At 34.5% G+C, this 24,893-nt stretch overlaps 1 protein-coding gene across 3 annotated transcripts; it reads right to left on the minus strand.

Moving 5' to 3' along the window:
* LOC132695855 (cytoplasmic polyadenylation element-binding protein 2) lies at positions 1-23,718 on the minus strand. 3 transcript variants are annotated; one of them, XM_060660392.1, is made up of 8 exons: positions 22,446-23,718; positions 18,982-19,096; positions 7,306-7,347; positions 5,698-6,014; positions 5,425-5,635; positions 5,067-5,359; positions 4,519-4,636; positions 1-920 (listed from the first exon to the last, which is right to left on the minus strand). In XM_060660392.1, exons 1-7 carry the CDS (start codon positions 23,448-23,450, stop codon positions 4,520-4,522), a joined length of 2,100 nt encoding a protein of 699 aa, XP_060516375.1. In that variant the 5' UTR covers positions 23,451-23,718; the 3' UTR covers positions 1-920; position 4,519. The 3 variants fall into 3 exon arrangements, with proteins under 3 accessions (XP_060516375.1, XP_060516374.1, XP_060516373.1); XM_060660391.1 differs by having other exon boundaries at positions 1-1,219; XM_060660390.1 differs by having other exon boundaries at positions 1-4,636.
* Between the last annotated feature and the right edge of the window lie 1,175 nt (positions 23,719-24,893).

The raw sequence follows: 24,893 nt of genomic DNA on the forward strand, positions 1-24,893 counted from the left end.
TTGAAGTTTAACAGCAGTTTATCAAATAAACACAAATTGACATTTTATATAGTATTTATAAAAAACATAAAAAGTCTGATATCTAACAAAATATTAAACGAGGAACTTCCCGAGAAGTTTACAAACCTTACCTCAAAATCGACTAACAAACATATAAAAGTGTATAAAATAATTATAAAAACAATTTAAATATTTTGTAAAATACGCTATTACAAAAAAAATAATACGATTAGAATAAAAATCTACTTTGGTGCTAGTCAAACAGCCATTGGTTGAAACAGGCAAAATGCCGAGATAACCAATAGACCAACAATAAGAATTTGAAACAATTGACTATCCCTACGATCGAGCCACCATGCCAAGTCAAGACACAGCCCGATATATTGCACTAAAAATATGGTAACTACGAATATTTGTTGAAATTTGCACCTTTTTTTCAACCCCCCACAAAACCTAGAGAAGTGTTTGATCATTATTTACTATATAAGCAATAATATATAATCTATTTTAATCTCTGGGATCAGTAACTACATAAAGATACTCGGTGACGACGGTAAATTGTGGAAAGTTTTCTTAGAAAACGGTACGAATTTCATTGGCGAAACAGGCTACTAATTGCAACGTTATTTTGAAGTTGTTGCAATTCTGGTCCTTTTCATTCAAAAATATTAACGAAAAAGCGTTATTTTTCTCATTAAAACAGTTATAAAAAGTGAAAAATATAAAACTTTAAAGATTTTCCAATAAATACGAAGCTTATACATATTAAAAATATGAAACGTACGCACGCGCACCGATCAGTGGAAATTATCTGACGGCACTATCCTAAATCTCGTAAAACGGATAGTTGATGATGGTCTACAGAATACCCATCACGTCTTCCTTCCTCATCTACTTCCATGCTTCAGCAAATATACAAACTGTAGAAAAAGGAGTGTAAATTGTTACAAATCATATCGATACATGTTCGTATCACGTTTAGATGGTTTCAATTCAAGCCGGTGTCTAATAAAATTTGTCAAAATAAAATTTGCTGGGCGCCCAACGAAAAGCGTTGCTCACTGCGTATTGAGATAAACGTTATTTTGACAAAATTCGTAAGCTATTTTGTTTAAAAACTACGTACACAAAATCTTGTTTCTTGTTAAACTACTCCGCCCTGACTAGTTGAGGGTGCAGTTTGGAATTGCGCCACTTGGTCTGCTATTTACATAATTACCTAGGAAACATTATATTTATGAATTATAGTAAAAGATAAAACTCTAAAAACGCCACCCGAGGCTGGATTTTTATTGCACACAAAACTTCTACTAATCACCATTTGTAACAGTTTAGTATAAAAATTCAAATTTAAAAAATACAAAGTCTTAGAATAGCTGATACTATTATATATACTATACATATCCGTGCAAAATTGATTTAATACATTAAAAAACGTTTAGATATCACACATGAAAATAAGGGTATTACAGGACAGCAGTTATTATGGCGGACACTAAGCGGAAGCTGACAACAAAGACACGTGGCCTTCAGTTCACTTTCGCGATACACAAAACCATATAAATCGCTAGAAAAATACACGCGTTTCAAACGACATTTAAATTTGCCAAAGGAAACATTTGTAAAGTATGTCAATAAATATGGAAGATATTACGATAACTCACACCTAAACAAGCACGGAGTTACACTACGACGTAAACTTAACTCCTGTCGCAAACAAAGGCATACCGAAACAAACATAAAAGTGCAATATTTAGGCTTTCTGGGCAAATGGTTGTACTATACAATTTTTTTTACTACGCAGACGAGCTATTTACCAATTAACCATTCAAAATCACTTCCGGCAAGCCATAAAACATCACCAAGACTTCGAGAGCCCAATTGAATGCGTCATTTAGATCTCATTAACTAATCTAAATTGTAACCATAACCACCCCGATATAGGTTTTTGAACATCGACTACTTGCATCGGGATACTTATTCGACTAATTTTAATTTAATTTAATAATTTTAAAGAAATAATATATCGATGTAGAAAAATAGAGGTTATTTTTAAATTCCCAACTCGCTTTGCAAAATAACCTAGGAAAAATTAATAGCGGAAAGAATATTTTGGCAAGCACCAGAGGTATTCGGTCATCCGATTGGGATAAATAGTCTTGGCAATAACAGCTAGGGTAGATTTTGTAGGACACGGTATCGACTGAAGACCATGTTGTCAAGAAATGTAAAAGGAGGCTTGGATAATTTGGCAGGGCAGCAGAAAATCTAACGCAAGTTTGCCGATCAGGTACTCGAGCTGGGCGGTACTAGATTGAAAGCGCAACGGTCTTCTGCACAGTATATCCGCTTTCATTAGACTAGTATATACAATACCCTGAAAAAAATTCTGACTATGCCGCGTTAGTTTCAGCGTCTATCGATTTGCGAGTGGACGCTTCTTAGATCGGTGTTCTTTTTTTAGAATATGGATACATCTAAATTCCGTCGCCTGTATACGATTATCGTTTTATAAAATCATTCCTGAGATACCCTGTATATTGCCTCCGAGGTCAGATAACCTCTGTACGTATATCGAGAGCATCGTATCGAAAGATTACCTCAGAAGCTGTATCTATGAGAACTTTTACGAATAGAGTGACACACGTATCGAAAAATAAGCACTTCGAATAATAGATTAAAAAAAAGGCACAATTGGTAGATTTGTGTGTTGTTCCAATTATGAATTGAAGAATCTGGTCGTGGGTTAATATCTTATGAGTAAATTCTACTACTACTATCCACTGCAAACGAAATTTGATTTGACCTTATACATACATACACCAAAAACATTCAATATCCTTCGACACTTAAATTAACTTAAAAATTTTAACCAAATAAAAAATAACGTTCTAACATTCTACTAGTTGCACCAACTTCCAATGTTTTTCGTCAGTTTTTTGAAGGCAACAGTTTTTAAGTATTAAATAAATCTAAATATCATAGACAAAAAAGCGCTCTTTTGTAAAAAATAACAATGTACCTAGATATTAAACCACTTTTAGTATTTCAATGTAACTTTCTAAAAAAATGTTTTTAAATTATTTAATTAATATAGCGTTCGCGAAGTTATAAGGTTATATATTTTTTTATAAAATTATTTTATAGTATATTTATTTTTATTTCTACTGATATTTAATTAAATTTATTAAGATTAGTTTTGCTACTTTTGCGTTTCCGACGCAGATGAAAAACCAACAAGGCAGAAATTTCAAAAAATTATCTTGAACGAATAAAACATTTGCAGGTTTGATTTCCATTTTGGTCGCGGCGGCCTTAAAGCGAAATTCAGAACGATATTCGCAAAAAAAGATATAAAAAAATAATAAATTGTAAGCAAATTACTTGCTACGATTGGAATTTAAAAATCGTGCAAATATTTCCACGCTACGATGCATTAAAGGGGGTGGTAGTATGCAAATGTCACATTTAAACGACTCGAAACGCAAGCTTTCCTATCTGCCATTTTGAAAATTGGAAAGACATTTTCTGTGCAACATTTTTGATTTTTCGTAAAGACACTTCTGATTTTCCGCCCTGAACCCTAATTTATAGGTTATAAATATAGGTTTTCTAGGTTACACGAAAAAGCTCCGGGCAATATTGAACAGGAAAGTTTGCATTATGAAGCAGGCTTAAGGTTACATTCATATATACGAGCGCCAAATTCCCAACTGATGGTATGGATTCTATGAAAATCAACAATGCTAACTAAAATATTTTTTCACTTTAACATATATAATCTCATCATACTAATTGGGGCTTTAAGGCCCGAGATGTAATCTAAGTGAGTTTTTAGATTTTGCTGTATATTATTCCTCTGAATTTGTTAATCCATTTGGTTTTTAAATTAAAAGTCTAGAGACCGTTTTTCAGATATGACATACGCATTTCTAAACTCCATGTTTTGGAGCTCGCGAACCACACCTTAACGAGAAAAAAAGAGCCATTTTCCGTTTTCCATTAGATGGAAACCGTTCGAGATGATGGGTCGCAAATCGCAATCCCAGTTTTATTACGTTTGTACGCTGAGTCCCGAAAGACGAACACTGGGAAAGTGGCTATTTTTATTTTGTTAATGTTCGCTGGTACGAGTGGGTACGTTTAGAATGAACTCCCCGTACAGTAGTGCCACTACTACTTATCAGGGGTGAACCGAATCGAATTTAGAACTACTTGGATACTAGAAAGGTCGCGTTTTGATCGGTCCGTTAAAAAAAGCGTCCAAACGACATTCGAGAACTAGAACAACGCCCCGGATTGCTGGTGCAGATGAAATCGTCTGACTACCGCCCGGCCCTATCATTACAGGAGATAAATTGGTTATACATGTATATTTTTTTTAAATATGTATAATTGCTACTAGATAATATTTATGCCTATGCAAATTTCCGGCAAGCCACCGCCGCCATCAGTGTATGGTAATAAGCTAGTGGGGCTGGCGTGGCACGCAACCGCTGTTTTAAAATATGCCCTTACGTTAACACCAGCGGAATGGCACAGCCCTTGGCCTATCTGCACCCTCCTTCACCAATGGTTTATGAAACTCCCGCCCCGGGCGAGAATGAATTGTTGCCCAACAGTGTTCGCAGTAGTACTGAAAAGTAGAAGAAACACCATAAATACCAATCGATTGATTATTATAAGTTATGACACATAATACCCTAAAAGATTTAAGCTGATAGATTTTAAGTTTGCAGTAGAGAAATAATACAGCGGTTATGATTGAAATGAGTAGGTTGAATTAGTTTCTTCAGAAAAAATTTGTTCGCTTCGTTTGTTACATTATCAGAGCGAACGTTTTTAGGCCCAAATTTTTTAAAAACTCTTTAGGAATTAAATTATAAAATCGTAGAACGGTTTTTTAATAATTTTATGTTAGTTAATGTAAGTCAATAGAAAGCACCTGCTTCATATTTGCTTACCAATATAACATTAATACGACAGAATTAAAGAAATTAAAGAAAAGTAAGGTCTACATTTGAGGACTCTGTATTGTATATAATAACGAATAGCTTTTTCCTTACCTGTAGACAAGTGACATTAGCACAAAAAAATGGCGCGAACTTTCCACCGCAACGTTGTCCTTGACATTCGTCACACATCTGATCATCCAACACGTAGGGTTTCACTTCTACCCTCTTATCGATATCTCCGTGTTGCAATTGCACAAACCTAGCACTAATGGCTGCTATATAACTTTGTTGATTACTAAATGCTACTCGTCCAGCTCCTTTCGGATATTTCAGCTCCGGATCAGTGTCTATGCCAGCATAGCACACGCCTCCGTAGAGCCTGTCCATAATCATCGCTAATTCAACTGAAAATACAGAGTCAGATGATACATAAGGCGGTGGTGGGTGGACGGAAGTGTGAGTAACTTACCAGCCTTAAGGGGTCGCGGGACACCACCAACGAAAACGGTTTTCCTGGGGTCCAATGGCATCGAGGCGTCCAAAACGAAATCCGCATCGGATAATCGCCAAGGTCTTATTTGTACCGGTTTATCTTTAATTGTTGGTGATGATACGCATAGATATAATTTATCCTCGTCAGTTATACAAGCATCAATCAGACTCTGAACGGAATTTTCGTCCTGCAAAATGGCCAAAATTATATTATTTAAAGCGGCGAAGGAAATGAGAATCGTTGCCTGACCTGAAACAAAAGAAAAGCGTATCCTTTAGGAGGGAAATACGATTTGCTTTCGGCTTTATGTGGCCAATCGACGACGAGAGGTCCGAATCTTCTAAAGCTGACCGTGATTTCGTCTTCGTCTATATCGGGAGGTAGACCGCCGACGAAAACTTTCCTCGAAAACCTCTCACCTCCTTCCGATCCTTGAGAGTGCGGTGAAGATCGCGAAGGTGAACTTAACGGTTGAGTGCCTAAAGTTCCATCAACTAAATGGGTCGGTTCTTCTAACAATACAGGTCCAGCCTGATCGTCTAGTCCCGGAAAATACGATGATTTGCCTACCATCGAAAAGAACAATTTTTGAACATGTCTCTAGTCGCTTTTGCGCGTTCGTTTAAACTAAATTGGGTCACGATTTAAAATTCAAATTTCGCTTTGTGGTATAAGCTTCAAAAAATCCATATCGACATACGCGCCAGTTTGTATCGGAACGTATGAATTGAATAATTTAAGAAGTTTGCCGTTTAACGGTTTCATTTAAACCGGCCGTAAATCCAATTTCATTACTACATCAAAGTCAAAATTTTGAAATTGCGCTACAATTATGTATTTCAACGTGTTTAAGATGCCACAGCTAAGTTTATATAAATTTATTTTATTTGAAGTATAATAAACGGGCATATCCTGCGTATAAGTATAGTAAATCGTGAATTAATTGAAATTACGTTAATATTACTATAAATTTTAAGCATTCGTCTTTGTTATATATATAACTGTGTAATGACGATCGCGAGATGCCGTTTTATAGAAACCCTTTTCGATTAATTTTATATTAAGATAAAACAAAGCATTTATTGAGAGATAAAAGTACTATCACAAAAAATGTATTATTATAAAAACTCTTTTTAATTAATTTAGTAATATGGTAAAACTAAACATTTCTTGAGAGATTATGTGTTTTAAAGGAACTATTTTGTCGATTTTAAAAGTACTGTCACAATAAACTGATACACCCTATATAAAGCGTTGATAGCAAGACACCGTTTTATAGAAACCCTTTTTAATTAATTTAGTATTAGGATAAAACTAAGCAATTTTTTGCGGGTCTATACATATGAACTACTATGAATAAATTGATACACCCTGTATACTAGTGCATAATCGTGTCGATACCAAGACGCCGCTGGGTTAATTAAGTTAACTAATTTTTAGGGTTCATTAACGGCGATATTCAGTAAAAACTGCGTTAAAAACAATTTTTGAAAAAGCGGCAGCACTCCGTGTAACGAGAAATTAGATTCACAAATTTTAATCTTTTTAAAAGTGTCTCAAGTATTGGATTATCGGAATGCCCTATTTTAAGAGCGACTAGAGTAAATAACTCCAGCGAGCAATAAAAACTAATTGATGAATATAAAGTTTCCGAAAGTCGATTGGGGGACGAATCATGCGCCGTTTGGGCGAATATCTACCCCAATTTTGGGAGCAGGGCACGTGGGCAAAGTGCATCGACCTTACATCACATGACAAGATATTTTCCCTAGGCGGTTAGAAAAATCGAGTTTTTAAAAAACCTGTTACTACTAAAAATCCATCTCGCGGATCATTAATTATATCTACTGCACTCACCGTGTAACTGCAAAGATTGGAAAGCGTTTGTATTAATGAATCCTGAAACAAATGAAAAAAGATTATTTATCAAATAATAATAAGTTTAAAGGTCAACAAAAATGGATAAATTTAAAGCTACAATTTTATTAATGTTGTTTGAAGGGGACTAAATGAACTATACAATAGTGAGCTGCATAACAAACGACTACGAAAGTATAAAAATGTTATCATTTAAAAAATAGCTTTATCTGCGTTTAAAAAGTTGCTTTATCTGCAATGGCTGGTTGAAAAAATGCGATTCGGTAGAATTGTATCCAATTTAATAAAAAAGAAACATTTCTTTAACTTACCCCGTTCAGTATAAACCTTAACTAATAATAATAATGTAAATGAATACATTTACATTATCAGTATTGAAAAACGTCAATGTCAGACAAGTATTTGAAATCTACTGAAATTTAATGAAGCTGACGTTTTAAAATGACACTTTGCATACGCCTGATCTGCCTCAATGGCCTTTTAAAGTAGAGAGTACGAAAAGTTAATTTACATCTTATCTTTAGGCTGCAAAATCGAATTCAAACTATAATCAAACCATTTTAATAATGGTTTAAATTCAGAAATATCCAAAACTGTGTGAATCGTTACTAAAATGTTTTATCGTATTTACATAAAGCATATCTGGGGGCATACAGTGAGATCTACGATACGGATACGATAAGAAAAATTAATAAAATACTACACCTTGTAGCTGGAATAAGGTTGAGCTTTACAGGTGTTCCGACTATAAAAAGCACGAAAAATGCATTAATCTCGACGTGAACTGAATAGAACAAGTCGTTCACGGTTCGATAAAAATTCTCAACGCCGCTAAAAATACGGAAACCTGAGTGAGGCTCTTCGCCTCTTTTCATAACATTTCAAATAAAACTTGCAGATTCGTTTATTTTCCCTCAAAGGAATTTTTCACGTTTCCCCTCGAAACACAACGGCGTATTAAAATCTAAAACGCGTAATTTAAAAACAATGATAGCAATAGTATACGAATTCGGCTATTAAGACATGATTTTCCTTGACACACATGCTTCATTATAAACATCGCATATTGCCTATGGGCACACAACGACGCATGTAAAAAATATGCGGAATTATCATCAATTGATTCGTCCGTTTGAATAAATATAAATGGCGTCAAAATGCTTGTTAAAGAGGCGAGAATAAGGCTAAAAGTTCTTTTGCAACCCTTGCAAATATCGATCAACATTAAAAGGATCTACGCATGTCAGTCTGCCTACTGCATGTTACATGTTAATTTTTAGAAGCGCGAAAGAAGCCTGGTTAGTGATAGAGCAGGCGATTCTACCATGAAGAAGTTCTATTGGAATTATGATGTAGTCAGAAATAAAATAATTATGAGAATCAGGCAGGGTTGCAGTTGCAGGATTACTCATTACTCAATTACAGGGCATTCTTCTACAGTAAGTAACACAGAAGCACAGAAATAAGTTTATAAATTTAACAAAAGCCGACGAAACGTCACAAGAAATTCTATTATTAATTATTTAGTAATTTTAAAGTAAAAATAAAGTACGGGAATAAAAAAACCTAATGAAATACAGAGTGGGAAAACTATTTAGTGAGTAAAAACGATTTAAAGAATATGGAGGAATTAAAACTGCTTATAGGATAAAAATTTCTGAGTTTGATCCGATCTTTCAAGCAGTCATAAAATGCCGCCCCAACGAGGGAAATATTGCAAGTGGATCTTTTTTGAGCTAGGGACGTGATAAAGTACAATTCACTTGCGGGATCAATACAGCTTCGTACTAGAAACCACTTATACCGAATAGGCGAATAAGGCATTTTCAGAGTTCAGCTTCACCTGTTCAAACCAATAAATTTTAAATCGAATCGGTCACACGTGCTTTTCTATATAACCCGATTATAGTAATCCGTTTTATGTTAATGATATTTAACATTCTAAACGCATGTGTTTTTTAAAACGCAGGGGGGTGAAACATGTGACACCCATATTTACAGATGTACGGGCCAAAGAATGTCATCGGCCAAAGGCCTGCTTCGATGAAATATGTTATCTTATCGTACGAACATTTTCGATGGAATGACTCAAAAGTTCTGTTTATCATCAAATACGTCACATATCTCATGCGCATATTTGTCATTTAATTAGATCTGTTTTTATGATACCAACTAGTATAACTATAGCGTAAATGTACAAGGTCGCATTATTAATGTAATGTGAGAATTGGAATCCGCTTAGATTATGTTCTTCGTATGCTATTTATTTAGGAGTGTTAATTTATTTAGCATATAATGTGAATTATGTACGTATGCATATACGTTTGGCCGGTCATGGACAATCCCGATTGTAGTAGCTACCTGGGTATTAACCAAAACGAGTGATTCCAGCACAGTAGCAAATAGTACATAATGGAATTGCGTAATTTCGCGCGAAAGTATAACGAATTTGATAGTAAATGCGACGTAAAAGTTTTTTCCCATCGCCTACATGGAGGGGTGCTTTAATTGTAATTATTCAACGAGTAACCGAGACCAATGCAATTTTTTTGTCCGTACCTCCAAAAAAAAAGACGCTTAAATAATTCCAAGTTTGTCCCGACCATCCTAATGTACCAGATACCGATAAACATTACTAATTTCATTCATCGTTAGGAAATATAAGAAATAACCAATGTTATGTAAACACCTAATAAAGAAACTAAAAAGTAAAATCATTAACACGTCCTGCTGGAAAAACTAAAACGTAATTAAATGGAATCGTTCAATAGTTCTGAAAAAAAGAACGGGTACGGGAAAATGAATTCCGACAACCAAAGGAATTTCCATCGTAAATCGTATTGGCAATACTAGGAAGTATACAGTTTAACACACAAACAAAAATAGTATGTCGACGTTTAGCAACTGATACGAATATATTTCCACCTCCAGAAAAAGTACATAACATAAATGCGATTGGCTGCTTATCTTACCGCAGACTTAAAGACACCGACGGTGATATAAAACCGAACATTCCCATGGGCATGAAAATAGTATTGTTTCCCAGATTACTTGTTTATATTTGTTTCCAAATGGAAAACAAAGGTTTTGTTTTGATTTCATTGTTTATTTTGTTTGGTAACCGTATATATTTGCTGCCCTAAAAACTATTGAACCGTTATCTCTCTATAAACAGACAACTAAATGAATTTGTTACCAAATGGTACAATGTGTACCGAGAATTGCCTCGAAAGATAAAAATGTTCGCATCTTGGGCTGTTTAAGCAAAGAATAAAAGACATGTTATCGATAAAATCAAACAGTCTGAAAACGAAAACCGAAGCTAAATGCTACGCCTAAACAACATCACAATATCTTATTTAAATATTTTTTTAAATACTATCAAAAACGATTTTCCAAACAAAATGAATTTTTTGGGCTAGTTTTTTAACTTTAAGCTGCCCTAAACGTTTTTTTATTCCCTTTGAGAAAGGCAAAAGGCCACAAATAACAGACTAAATTGAGTCAGAGGATTATACGTGTATAAGACTTGCAAAGTCGGGCCCTGAATCGCATTTTCTATAATTCGCAAAAAAACGGCGTAGGACCTTTTTGGAGTTTTTATCGAGCCAGCAGGGTCCAGATCAGCCTAAAAAGCGGAACCGGCCATTGCCCCGCCATTGTGCGGAAACGCTACTGTAATACCGGAAGAAGTTACTTTATAACAATTATTGTCTTCATGTTCCGTCTTACTATGCATTATTAATATATAGCATCGTCTAAAGTCGTTTCTGGGGTGTTAATTTAAACACTTAGGAGCTAGATAGGTTTTTAATAACGATTTATGACTTCTGCATTCTTAAAAGAAGACAAGTTTTCTGATTCGGCGATTTTCACGTCGCTCCAAAACGGATATTTTAGGATTTATCGGACAAAGCATAATAATATCAATTTAATCCCTATTATTTGCAGCAGATTTGCCAAATCAAATGCCGTTCTGATTCAATAATTTGTAGGTGATTGAGGTAAATTGTTAATTCTGTACGGCATTAAATCCATGAAGTAGCATTTGCACATTTGCCAAACGGAAATTTAAATTAAACCAAACTAATAAAATAGAAATAGTAGCAAATTGTTTTCTGCTTTTACCTTATATTAATGAAGTTCCTAAAATATCCTGGGACTGGCATTCATGAAGTAAAATAAGGATTGTGGTGATTTTATTTCCATCTATCGCGTGGCACGATGGCGTATGAGTAACACAAGCTTAAACAAATTGGTTCCATGCACAAGGGTAGCGGATAGAGCTGGTTCATGATCCCGATGAATCCCAGATCTACTTCAAGGACGCAACCCTGCCTACGCAAGCCTCGATTTTTCTCCCGTCCCCTTTGGAGGAAAATCGTGTCCCAACCCCTGATCATTTCCATAACCTTATAATATCCTTCCTAGATCATTCTGCCGGAAAATGGACGACAGAAAAGCATATGAAACTAGATAATAAATGTCCATCGCGAAAATTGACGTTTTTACGGAACAGAGAAGTGAAGTTACCGGATACCATCAGAACGATAATGGATGTTATAGATCTCTCCATTAGCACGGAAAGCAGGGCAAAAATCGTATCAATACAATATGGAACTGAGAAAAACAGCACTGATTAGAAAAGATCATTAATGGTTTCAGTAGGTCAAGACCAGCAGGAATAATTAATTGACCGATTGGCCAGGCAAGAGAAATGCATCTGAACAAACATACCCCCATCAAGCGAAGCCATAACGTGTAAACATTGATATTAAGTAACCGTGAGTATATAATTGAATATAAGTAATTAATTAATAAAATATGAAAAAATGGCGGTCGTTTAACAAGATGTTCCTGCGCTTTTATCTCGTGGGAAAACAAAATCTGTAGAAACAATAATTACTTAATTATTACGATAAATTCGAAACGCCAAAACATATTTTGCGTCTCGGCATTTAAAATTAGTCGCGGGCTAGAGAAAGTTGTTATAAAAAAAATATCTGCTTGTAAATTTGCAAAACGAAAACAACACCAATAAATGCCGCCATTTTGGTAACTAAATTTAGAATTATTTGCGCATGTTTGCACATTATCGTAATAAGTGCGCTGATAAAAGTACGCTCCATGTGACAAAAGAGTGCGACATTATGTATACCCAAAAGCCCCAAATTTATAAACGCAAAATCGCACGAGCAACTTCAAAAGCAATTTTCTATTAATGCTGTTGTTAATATTAACGAGGATATCCGGAGTTCTATTCAGTTCATTATGTTTGTCGATTGTTCTTAGACGCAATTGTTTTTGTTGAAATAAATCCTAATAGTAAAGGCACACGTGTTGCTCTATGGAGGCGGGTTATATCGAATGACCGAATCAAAAAGGGGGATGTTCCGGATTTTATTACTAATGCAATCGTATACGCTCTTATTTTTTTTTACATTACAACTAAACGCGCTTCTTCGGCGGAATTCAAACGAAAGGACATTGCATTTTCGGAATATTCAAAGTGCTTAAAGCTTATTTTAAGCGAGTTAAATATAATTTCCCTATATTTAGATTGAACTCCCCGAATACTATCCCGTGGATTTTATTTAAAGAAATCATTTTGTGTAATTGAATTTTCTAAATAACAATAGTGTGACGATAAGGAATAACGGTCGGTGAGACGGCATTTTACAACATTACTTCGGTTAAATAATAAATAAATCGAAATTTACGAAACTTGTGCTTAGCAACCCGTAAAATTTACTTGTTAATTTGCAAACAAACGAAAGTAGAACAATTAAAAACAACACTTGGTAGCAGGTACGGGTACCCAAATGCATTTGTTTGAATAAAATTTTGGTTTCAGTTTGGAAGTGAACGTACCATTTAGATAAAAGAAATCGCGTTTTATAGAAATCGGTGCATAAAATAATATTGTGTTTCTATTTAATATCGCTCTGTGGTTTCGTTGTAAATTTAAGCTTGTTGTCGCAAGTTAAAATATCCAAACGTACATCAGAGGGGGACCGTCGGGGCGAACGAATAAGTTTTCTATGAAACTAACCGAATCTAAACGATTGCAGAGTCAAGACGGTTTCAACATTTGTCATTGATTTAATATACGCAAAAACCTGGTTGCCCCATAGTTAAGCTGGAATAAAAAACCACGAGTGTACTAATGCATAATAATTAAGCATTATTATTGATAGTTTCCACGTGCCGTTAAATGGCAATCCTGGGGAGCATTAATAGAAAAGGATGTTTCAATAACAGTCCAAAAATTAACGACCGAAGAAAGTCAAAGTTATTTTACTATTTTACTAGCAAATATTCATAAAAAAAAAGAATAAATCTTTGGACTTCAACTGGATTCAAAGTGCGCATCTTATTCGCGAAACCACTTATAGCTTTTGTTGTGTTTGTTCATAAAAAGAAAATCGTGTATCATAAAATGAAACAGCCGATAGTTAATAGCATACAATTTAACAAATTTAAATTGTTCAAGGTGACAACGGAAACTAATTGTAATAATTAAAAGAACTTTTCGAAGGTCCGCGAAAACATAAACAAAGTATCGGGCAACTGTAAGAATGAGCCCACTCACATTAAAAACACATTAAACAAATATAAACAACATTGACATATGGATTACGTCGTTTTATACGCAATAAAGTTGTAATATTTGGTCTATTAGCGTCAGCTTGCATTAGACATAGCCCCATAGTTTAGGAAAAATCATGCAAAAATTCGACGCTAATTGGCACTCGTGTGAAATAACATAGCGTCTTCGCTAAGTTTAAAAGTTTGATTAAAAAATTGCGCATTTCAATAGTCGATCGTCTGAGCAATTTTTAATGGAGTAATGGGCGCGTGTGCACTAAATTTTTCACAGACGCACGACACTTTTTTTTGTCCCAAAAATCGGCAAGTATACCTTCCGATTAAACGGACCTTTGCTCGAGCCGAAATTGCCCAATCCCCAAGTAATAGTCGAATTCGTGGTATCGACTGGAGATGTACCGTACGCTCGAAACATCGCGCACCCTTGGCTAAAGTTTCCCGCGCACTTTGGTCGATAATACAAGCACCACGCTACAAGCGATTATATTTAACTGAGTGACAACGTAAAACCAAGCGGGAATAATTTCTATAGCGGATGTCACGTTGCCTAGATCAAGCTGCGCGTGGTATACTGAAATCAGAATACGCGCGCACATGACGTAGACTCGCATACTGCATCAAACAGCTGAGGTCCCGAGCTTTGCGAATGTCTGCGATATGCACGGCAGGAAAGGGTAAAAGGGACCACTTAAATCACAAGTTTTGTAGTTATTTTTCTTTAAAGGGGGGCGCTAACTAATGGCAGTTTATTAACTAAGAATGAATACGTTTTCCTGCTACCTATTAAGCAAATCACAGAGAGTTATTTCCCATGCATACATTAAGCCATTTTTCCTGCTACCATACGCTTATGCAAAACCCATGGGTATATCAGTAATGATCCAGTTCTGGCTAGGAACAAATTTCTCGACTCTTCTTTATAAACACACAGGAAAAAACACGTAAAGTTTATGGAAAATGTTGGTCTTGGAATGCCATGCAGATGAGAGTAGCCCAGAAACTAAATTACTTTTAACTTTATCGTTATAAGTCAACGTATTTTTAATTAGCTTTGAGATGGGGCTTTTCTCATCCTACCCTTGTTAATCCATACACTTCAGTAGAATTTTGCAATCAAATATAATAGAAGAAAATATAATTGAGCGGAAAATAAACCAAAGTTAAGTTATTTAACGTTTAATTAAAAGTAAATTGGTTGAAGGTTAAAAAAACTATCATATAAAAAACAAGCACTTTTTTTATTTAAACAATTCTGAAAAGTCAAATCGTAGTCCTCAAAGAATCTCGCACAGTAAATATTTGATAGCGCACATTTTAGACGTTAATCATTATAATAAATAAATAAAATAGAAAGTAACTGTAGATACTGAGTAAATAATTTTTTCATTGTTAAATTTGATATGGTTATTTATTCGCGCATAGTCCCTTTGCAACAATGTTAAAATTTTAACGGTTTTTAGAATGATCAAAACAATTTGTCGATCTTCTCTGGCATATCATGTCGCCTTTACTATTAAAAAAAAATTCCCAGTTTAACAACAAACAAGAAATGCATTTTCCGCCACAGAATTTGTTACATAACTCTAAATGCCACCAACAAATATACCAATAAATTGAAACGCGAAATTATATATGCGTTACTTCTTTCTTGACTTAATTTTTAAATAACAAAACACTTTTAGAGCAATATTCAGCTTTTTTTTTTAAAGAGCCATTATTCTCAGAGTGGAAATCCATGTCTAATAAATACGCATGAGAGCTGAAAATATTAACGATAAATGTGTCTAATGGTAACGAAGCTTTCAAGTTAAGGGTTTAACTACTTTCGGCTTTATACGGCAACGTAGCTGATGAGAATTGATTTTAAAGTGGGAAGAATGCCTTGCGGGGTTGTTGCGTCAGATTTTGTAATTGTTCTTATACAGAAGCTTTCGTTGATCGAATCGATATTAATTAATTTCATTAAACGCGAATCTAATTCATATTTGTGGTCCCTTAAAATTGTTTTGTATTGAAAAAAAAAATGACAGAGTAATTTCAGATTTAGAAAATATAATTTTAGAATCGTCTGTAAATGTAAAATGTAAATTAAATGTACTTAGTTCAAAGTTAAAAATATTTAATTAAACTATAAATTCTAAATAAACAATTAAACTATGTCTATATTTGAGATATTTGATCAAACTACGCATATAAAATATTTAATTAAAGTAAATAAAAATATATTTCAAAAAGAGATTGGTTTATTAGATTGTAACTAAATTAAAACTAAAATTATTTCCATTGACTTTTTGGAAGCAATGGTTGTTTGTCTAATACGAGGATTTTTATTAGCGATAACGTAAGTTCAGATTTAAAAAATATGTACAATCTAATTTTTGAAACGATAAAGATATTTGGTTCGGTTTTTGAATTAAAAATATTTAATTCAACTGTTCATTTAAAATATAAGCGATGATGTATTGTTAATTAATTGGACAGGTGGACAAACTGGAAAATCAAACACTCGAGTGGATACGGGTAAATTAAAAAATATCGCTCATTCGGATATGAAATTCATAACCCCTGAATACTTAAATACTATTTGGACGTGGGCGGTTAAATCGATCGGTTTGACTTATCAAAGTATCTATTTTTTTTAGAATTAGAATATAGGTCACTCTCATTGAGGTTATATAAACAATCGTCGTAAATTTATACAAGCCGTAGCACTTTACCAGATCATTTATTACCACAATGCAATCATCTATGAAGCACGATAAACAAAAAAAATGTTTAATTTTCATCGTTTCAATTTTTGAACCGAATCAGCAGGCTTACATAAACGGAAAATCAAATTCCTTATAGGTCAAAGACAAGTTTATTAAAATGGACACACAAAAACGAAACGTCAAATAAATTAGCATTGGCAAATATTCTGCCCAATTGATTTCGAAATTTTAGTTGTACAAAAAGAAAGTGCAAACTGGCATTTAAACTCAGCGAAAGCAAACGTAATAAATTGAGCATTAGCAATTAAATATGAGATGAAAACGATTGCGGCAATTTTAATTGAGCGGTTTCAATTACTGATATTTTCCAATAATTTTTATAAACAAAATTCGACGCATTTGGCCTTGGAAAACGCTTCGGGGATTAAACGAGTAAAAAATATTTGTATTGCATTGTAATGTTAAAGCCCATTTGATTTTACAACTAGCTGCCTAAAGCATAAAGCTTAGTCTCTCGTTATTGAGTTTACAATCTGATACATTTTAATAGAGCAATGAAATTACCATGTCATTTTAAACGTCTAGACGAAAGAAATGTTAAAAATAACTCTCCGTCAAAGTGTGCCGGATTTAATTTTAAAAATATTTCTAATCTACAGGGTGATGAAAGTAAAATCCAGAAATTTGAAATACTACACGTAATCATATTTCCATTAAGCGAAACTCACGTCGCCTTACAGGATCTGAAAGTTTTTTTTTTACAAACATTTAAAAATTGTTGTAATTAAAATAATTGTGAGCGTTGAAAATTCAATATCAGACATAGTAAAAATATAAGAAAGTTAAATAAAAAACAGATTTTCTGATAGAAAATATGTTCTTGTTCAATGTTATATTTCTTAACGTTTAGTAAGCATTTATCAGGCGTAGTCAATTACATTAACAAAACAGGTAATATTTTTTTAATTTGTAAAAATATGACAAAATTAAATAAAAGCTCCAAAGAACAGACTTTCTGATAGAAAATATATGCTTGGTCAATATTATAATTCTTAATGTTTTCGAGATATTTGCGATTAAAATTTATAAAGCAGTACCTCGATTATCCTTTCGTTTTGAATCACCCTATGCATCCCAAAAATAAATACACACGAAGTGAACTTATGTATGAACTGTGGCAAACAAAAGTCAAGAAATTAGTTGATTATTAAGCCTTTTCAAAGTATGTACTTATCAAAAATTAATTATTAAGTGTGTTTATCCTTTTCTATTACTTTTTTTTTTATAAAGAGAACGAAGTTATAGTTTTTTATACGTTGAATATTTAATGTAAATATTTCATAAATTGGCGCCCCGTATGTTCTGCAGGTTATTAATTAAATAAATGATTAGATAAGATTAGAGTGGCTCGATTATATTCCAAAGAAACAATTATAAACATTTTATTGTTATAGTCAAATTTTCAAAGTTACTGGAACTCTAATTTTCAAGAACTCTTCCAGAATAATACTAATACTTAGTCGCCTAATAAGTTAAATTAAAATTAATGCTTTAATGTATTTTCCGCTTGACCATCGTAAGACAGGTGACAGCACCTAAATGGTTAAGCTATCTGATAATTAATTTAAGTTTTTACAATATACTTATTGCTTTGTTTTTTAAAAACATAAAAATTCATTTTGTGAGTGAAATGATAATATCGAGTTGGCAATTGACCTGCTATTGATTCAATCATTCATTTCTGTACTACCACCCTCTATGGTTTACAATTTACAAACTTCAGGACAACATTTTGTTTTGGGTAGAACGTTTTTCAAGCATACCTATTAACTAGTACACGCATTTTGAATTAATAACCATAACCATAAACCTGTATATATGATGTTTAGTTGACCTAAATAGGTATTCTTTTTAAATGTTATCAGACGAACTCTTCAACAAACAATGGAAAATTGAAATTTAACAATCGAGCAAACGCTCTGTGTTATATATCCGACATACATTATTTATATATTTAAAGCCGGCTAGTTTTTGGACGATAAAATATAAATATAAAAGTTTGCATGACAACTATATGCGCATTTTTTAACATTTTTTCAGTACTATAGATAAAAGAATTTTAAACCTAGTGTTATAAGTGTTAATGTGTATGATTAAAAATTTAAACGCCTTGTGTCTATACGTTTATCGCTATATACCTATCCCAAGACCCATGACGCAGTTGACTACTGTTATCTTATTTTACTAGGCAATATGTTTTTATCCAAAATGCAGTCTCGTATCATCCACACAGCATTTTAATATGTACTTCCACGACACATTACTGAAATCTTACCTTTTAAATCAGTCGAATTGGACTGTGGACTCATAATGTCATTCAAATAGTGTTCGAAACCCCTCATATTTTCTAAAGGGCTACTACCATTTGCACTCACAACACCACAACGATCCTGAAACAAAGATATTAGTTTTTTAATTTTTACGCTAATCCATAATTATCCAAACTCATATTATATAGAGCCTTAACACATTTTCTCGAAAGTTGGCAGCCAGAATACGATCGATCTATCGTACCGCAATACAGCAGATTTTAGCGAAAGGTCGGAAGCCATTAACCAAAAAGCTAAGAAACTACGTTTTCATTGGAAATTCTTGAAAAATACATCAACATGGGAAACAAATTATTGAACAAACTAATCCGAACTAAAATGAAAACAAGTGAACTCATTTACACCCTCAAATAATTCAAATGCCATCTCGGATAAATAATGGGACGGCTCGAGATTTTGTAATTAGGCAATAAATATTAGCAGAAAGTGTGGCACTAGGGCGTCCAGCCCCTTTCCTTGTTTGGTAACAGATTTTGAACGGGGCATATATAGAAGGCCACACCTTAATGTCTAAGGACAGAGCCTGAAAATTTCACGTGAAAAAAATGCCAACATATCGGCTATTGTGTTTTCGTTGTTAATGCGAAAGGAGATTGGTTCCGAGTCGACTCTATCAGGCCTGATTCGAACATGATTACCCTCTATAATTATAGTCCTGTGATTAACGTTGAAATTAGAAGCTCAAACTGGGGCAAATGTGATTATCTATCTCTTTTGCCATAACTTCGTCAAGTTATAGAGTAGAATTTGTTCACGTATTAACGATGTTCATATCCACGTTCATTTTCTAATAGAGGACGCTAAATTGTTTCCATAATTGAACTGAGGTGGGTTTTACTTGATGAAAATCCATTTATCAAAATAAATAAGAACTAAAAGTTCAGATTTTCACGAAATTATATATTATGACATGACAATTGTTTCGATAACACCGTGTCTTTATCATTTGATGAAGACACGGTGTTGTCCAAACAATTGGCATGTCAAAATATATAATTTCGTGAAAATCTGAACTTTTAGTTCTTATTTATTTTGTTTTCATAATCAAAATTTAAACCCCTTTAGACTACTTTAAATTTAACAATTCAACGCGTTTTTTATTAATCACATTAACAATGAATTTGCAGCAATGCAGCTTATCATTGACGTATTTTAACATTTTCACATAATGAAAAATATTGATCTGAAAATAATGTTTTAGTAATAGTTTTCATTTTTAATTGCTCAAAATAATCTTATTGTACTGAAAAATCGTTTTTATTTATAATATATATTTTTAATTAACTAAAATTTATGTTGCTCAATATTTATATGAAAATAGAAACGTTCATTTGGCAAATTCAGAGTGGTACGTGCTTGAGGCTTTAAATGGGATAAGCGAGTTAAACATTTTTGCTTTATGAAAAATTTATGTAAGTAGGTATTATCTATTTGATATATTTTATATATAACAAAGCCTCAAAACCATTACGGAACTGTATATAGCAGGCAATAAGTCGACTGTACAAGCCCTTATCTGACATTAATGGAAGCTGAAGAAACATAAAGTAAGACGAAATCTATCGCTTACGGTTTTCATTTCTGGGAACATATAAAAAATCGTTTTCGATATTTTTAATACTTTTGCTACACCTTCGTCCAAAAGCCAAAAATTGTGGGATTTTTTCGACGCCATTCAACCACACGAGGTTGCTGAAAATAACACAACAAATAATAAGGATAATAATATCTGCTGTCTATCTGTGACGTCCGACTGCGCATTTCTGAAGTTATTTAGTACGGATAAACAGTTTTGAACTTTAAATAATGACATCACCAGGACTCGTGAAGTTTTACGCTTTTCTAAATGGTTTATAATTAAACAATAGTGGGATGAGCCAGCGGAGGACATTCGAATAGTCGCGATTTTATGAAGCTGCTGCCAAAATGTATAATTTATTTTTGTCCGGAACCAGAACTTTGTGCCCGTATGTATTTTAAAAACCCACAAAATTTTCAGTTTAATTGCATTTTTGTAGATTAGCTAACTCAAAAGGCAGAACGCAAAAGTTTTTTTTGAAAATCGTACTTTTTACAAAATCAGTTGCAATTAAAATACAACCGCAAACCCAGGCCTAACGCATGCAATATGAGGAAATGATTTATTTTACCCTGACTGAATTCCTTAAGGATTTCTAACTCGGCCATCCGACCTGGGAAATCAATACGCATATCCCGAGATACCGAATGTAAATTTAACTTTGCGATTCGTTGGAAATTAGGAAACTGTACACTGGTGTGAAATTTAAATCAGAAAATAGATATCCGATAATGTAATTAACGCAACTAATGGATTTTGGCCTCGTGGTCAATTAAGAAATGTTTGAATCTTATATTAGTTGACTTTTTCTTATTAGCGAACGTCAAACGTTTGACAAAAAACTATACGTAAACGGGCCAGATTAAATTTATACCATTTTTGGTGATTTTTTCGAAAATAATAAAGCTGCACTCAAAAACGTTTGATCGACTCCAGGAAGAAACCAATAAATTTTACAACTTAATTGGTTTCGGAGATATCTCGGTTGGTGGTTAAACTGCGCGGAACTTGTCACGATAAGTTTAAAGAGGTGCGTATTAAATTATTTTTAAACAATTTTCCAGCAAAAATACCACACTAGCCCGATCCTGGGAGTTAAAGAGCAGATATATGTTTATTTATATGCGGCTTCAGGGCCATTTCTATTTCCAGCATCGGTTAAAGCTCACCTGAGTGTCTAGCTATTAGTTTTAAAACATTAAAATGGCAGGTATAACTCGAACCGATTTAAGCAATATTCTACTTTTTCCCGATATAAACAAACTGGCATATTGGAAAAACGAGATCTAATAATACGAAATGCGCATTAAGACGTAATGCTGTCGCTGAAATCTTAAAATAGTCCAGACAACGATTTAACTGATGAAAAAAAAAAACGAATTCGTTTAGTTAAATAGATTCTTTTTAAAATCAGGTCGCTAGATCGATAAGCGTACTGTTATCAAGACGGATACTAACCCAGCATTAGTTTGAATATGATTTTATCATCTACCTTGCGCATATACACAATTGTTAAACAACAAACACAAACCGGCAACACAAAACCCCAGCAAATACAAAAACAAAAAAAACAACACAAAGGTTAAATTTATTAAATAAAATAAAGTATCACAAAATTATCACAGAAGGTTACAAGGACTAAAAAAATGATAATGGATAAGTTACAAGAGCAAGTAGTGGAGTACAGCAAGCAAATGGCAACAGCGCAAAAACAATACAAAACGAAAACGACTAACTAGGATATATTATAGAGCACATGGAGTCAACATCAACCGTTGCATGTGGCAATCGCAGACTAAAGTGCCTTAAAGCTCAAGTGCCACACATTACCTGAAAAGGTAGCAATTCTCTGGCTTCGTCCATGTTGGTGATTTCGAACGTAGGGGGTTGCGGAAACGGCCCTTTCCCCGGATAAGAAGTACTCCTCCTGAATTTCACAGGCGATATCACCTGCTGCTGGTTAAAAGTGGGACTTGGCTTGCGACCGGTGGCCATACCAACTCCCATTTGCTGAAGAGGCGTTAAATTCGGTACACTTCTTCCTCGATTCCAGGCAGATGTGTTACCGGTAGTGTTCGCGGTTGGAGACCAACTTTGACCGGGTGGACCAGGCGGCGGATTGTTCCACGACCCGTAACCTTTAGCATATAGGGGATGATTTGATAGCGACTGCTGTCTGCCCATCTGCGGTGGGAAGTTGTGGCTAGCAGTTATAGCTCGCCGGGTTTGATTAACTTGATTTTGGCTGAGATTGTTGCTGAACAACTGTTGTTGTTGATTCGGCGACGGGAAATTTTGGAACCCCATCCCGTTCACTCCAGCCAAATTAGGCACGAAACCATCCTCGATCGCGGTCGACCATAAGGCTCCAGCTGGAGTGGCGGGCTCGGCAGGATGAAAAAACGGCGGAAGCGAGGAAACCGATTTGTTGGGCGCGGATACTACTTGTTCGTTGAGTTTTTCCGAAATATCGTTAACGCTGGTGTTCGAAGATACGTCGTTATCTTTGGCGGATAACGAAGACGTCGCGTTTTTATCAGCTGACGTCGTAACGGTCGTGGTGATCGCTGAACCAACAACTGACGACACCGTAATTGACAAGTCATCTCCATTCGGGCCGCTGACAGCTGCCACAGCTTTGTCAGCGGAATCATCTTGCATTATAGCACTGTAACTCTTCGCCTGGATTATCAGCTCGGTGCCGTTACTGCTCGCAGTCGTAGGTGTGGTAGACGAGTAGAAAATCGTGTTCTGGCTCGTCTTGGGCGGGTTCACCGATATTTCCACTGCACTTAAACCGATGTTAGTATTACCACTCAAACTAAATTCCCCCATTAGTGCACGTCACTGTCGTGAAGGCCAGCCGCCGTGTTTTTAGTTATGTCATATATGAGACATTCACTCGTGAACATGAACACTTAGTCAGTGAAACAAGCCCACTTTCATGTTGGTGTCACTAGTTTTGATGTCAGAGCCAACCGGCCGACCACGATACCCGAGGGTAGGCGATTTGCGACGATCCAGCTTGCTATCAGCGAGCCAAGGAATGGGAACTAAACGAGCATCGAGCAACTACAACGAGCTTCGGCGCAGTGCTGCCACGATTGCCTGCTGCACAATCTCTTTCCTTCTCACTTTTCCGTTACTGACGTGTCTGCGTGCGCAATTTATCGAACAGCTGATGACGACATATTTTAACAACACGTCTATTTGTAAATACTGCTGTGGCCCTATTCCTGTATCATCTCCTGAAAGATGGAGCCACACCAACGTACTTCGAACCCGACGTTCGCTCGTACCGAATATTTCCGCCTTTTGCTTTGGGCGAAGGACCGGGTAATCCGTTTCCTTTCACGCGACGGGGATTGACCGAAATATGACCAATATTTTCGATGGCTTGCCCGCGCTCGCACCAAATAATCTTTTCGTCGGTGGAAATTTTATATTATATATAGGAGGATTTCGAAGCGAACTTTTTATCCCCAAAGCCTGATTTGATGAACACGATTGATAAAGAAAAATGACATTTTTTTTAAATATTAGAAATTATTTCTCTTCGACCAAGAAAGAAAATGTATACCAAAATCAAGATGAGATTTTCATTGCTTCGTGAATGTTTAAACGTATTTTTAATACAACCGCCATTAATCAACGGATTTTGAGGTCTTATGCAGTTTCAACCCTACGTCAAGCAAACGGAACTAATAAATAAACAGCGTAAGGAGCACTTTCTTTAATATAAATCGCAGTGAAACAAATAGACAAAAACCTATGTCTCTTAAATCAAGTGCGATGAGGAGATGAAATTTAGCTTTTTGAATGTTTAACTGTACTTTAAATATTCATAAAAGGGCTCGTTTGTTTTTGTTTTTGTTGGATATGAAAAATTTTGACACGTAAAATGAGCGATAAATAATTAGCAAAACAATTCGTGAATTTTGCTTTTTCAATATTTCTTGAGTCTAATGTATTTTCAACCCTAGCAACGGAACAGAATTAATGAACAAACACGGTGACTTGCTGTTTTCTAAAACACGTTACAGCTTTAAAGGGAACCGAGAAATTACTTCTCTTTAGCAAGACATAATATACGAATTATGATAAATATGTTAACATTTACTTTCTTGCTGAAAAATAAAAGTACACACGCGGTAAAATTATTTTTTTTAAAGAACTGTTATAACTTGGATATATACCGAATGTTCAGTTTTCCAAGCAAAGTGATCAAATTTTAAAAATTAAATACACCCGGTATATTAGTTTGAATAGAAATTCCAC

Source organism: Cylas formicarius, unplaced genomic scaffold (assembly GCF_029955315.1).
Source record: "Cylas formicarius isolate icCylForm1 unplaced genomic scaffold, icCylForm1.1 PGA_scaffold_12__32_contigs__length_19106922, whole genome shotgun sequence".
Lineage (NCBI taxonomy): Eukaryota > Metazoa > Arthropoda > Insecta > Coleoptera > Brentidae > Cylas > Cylas formicarius.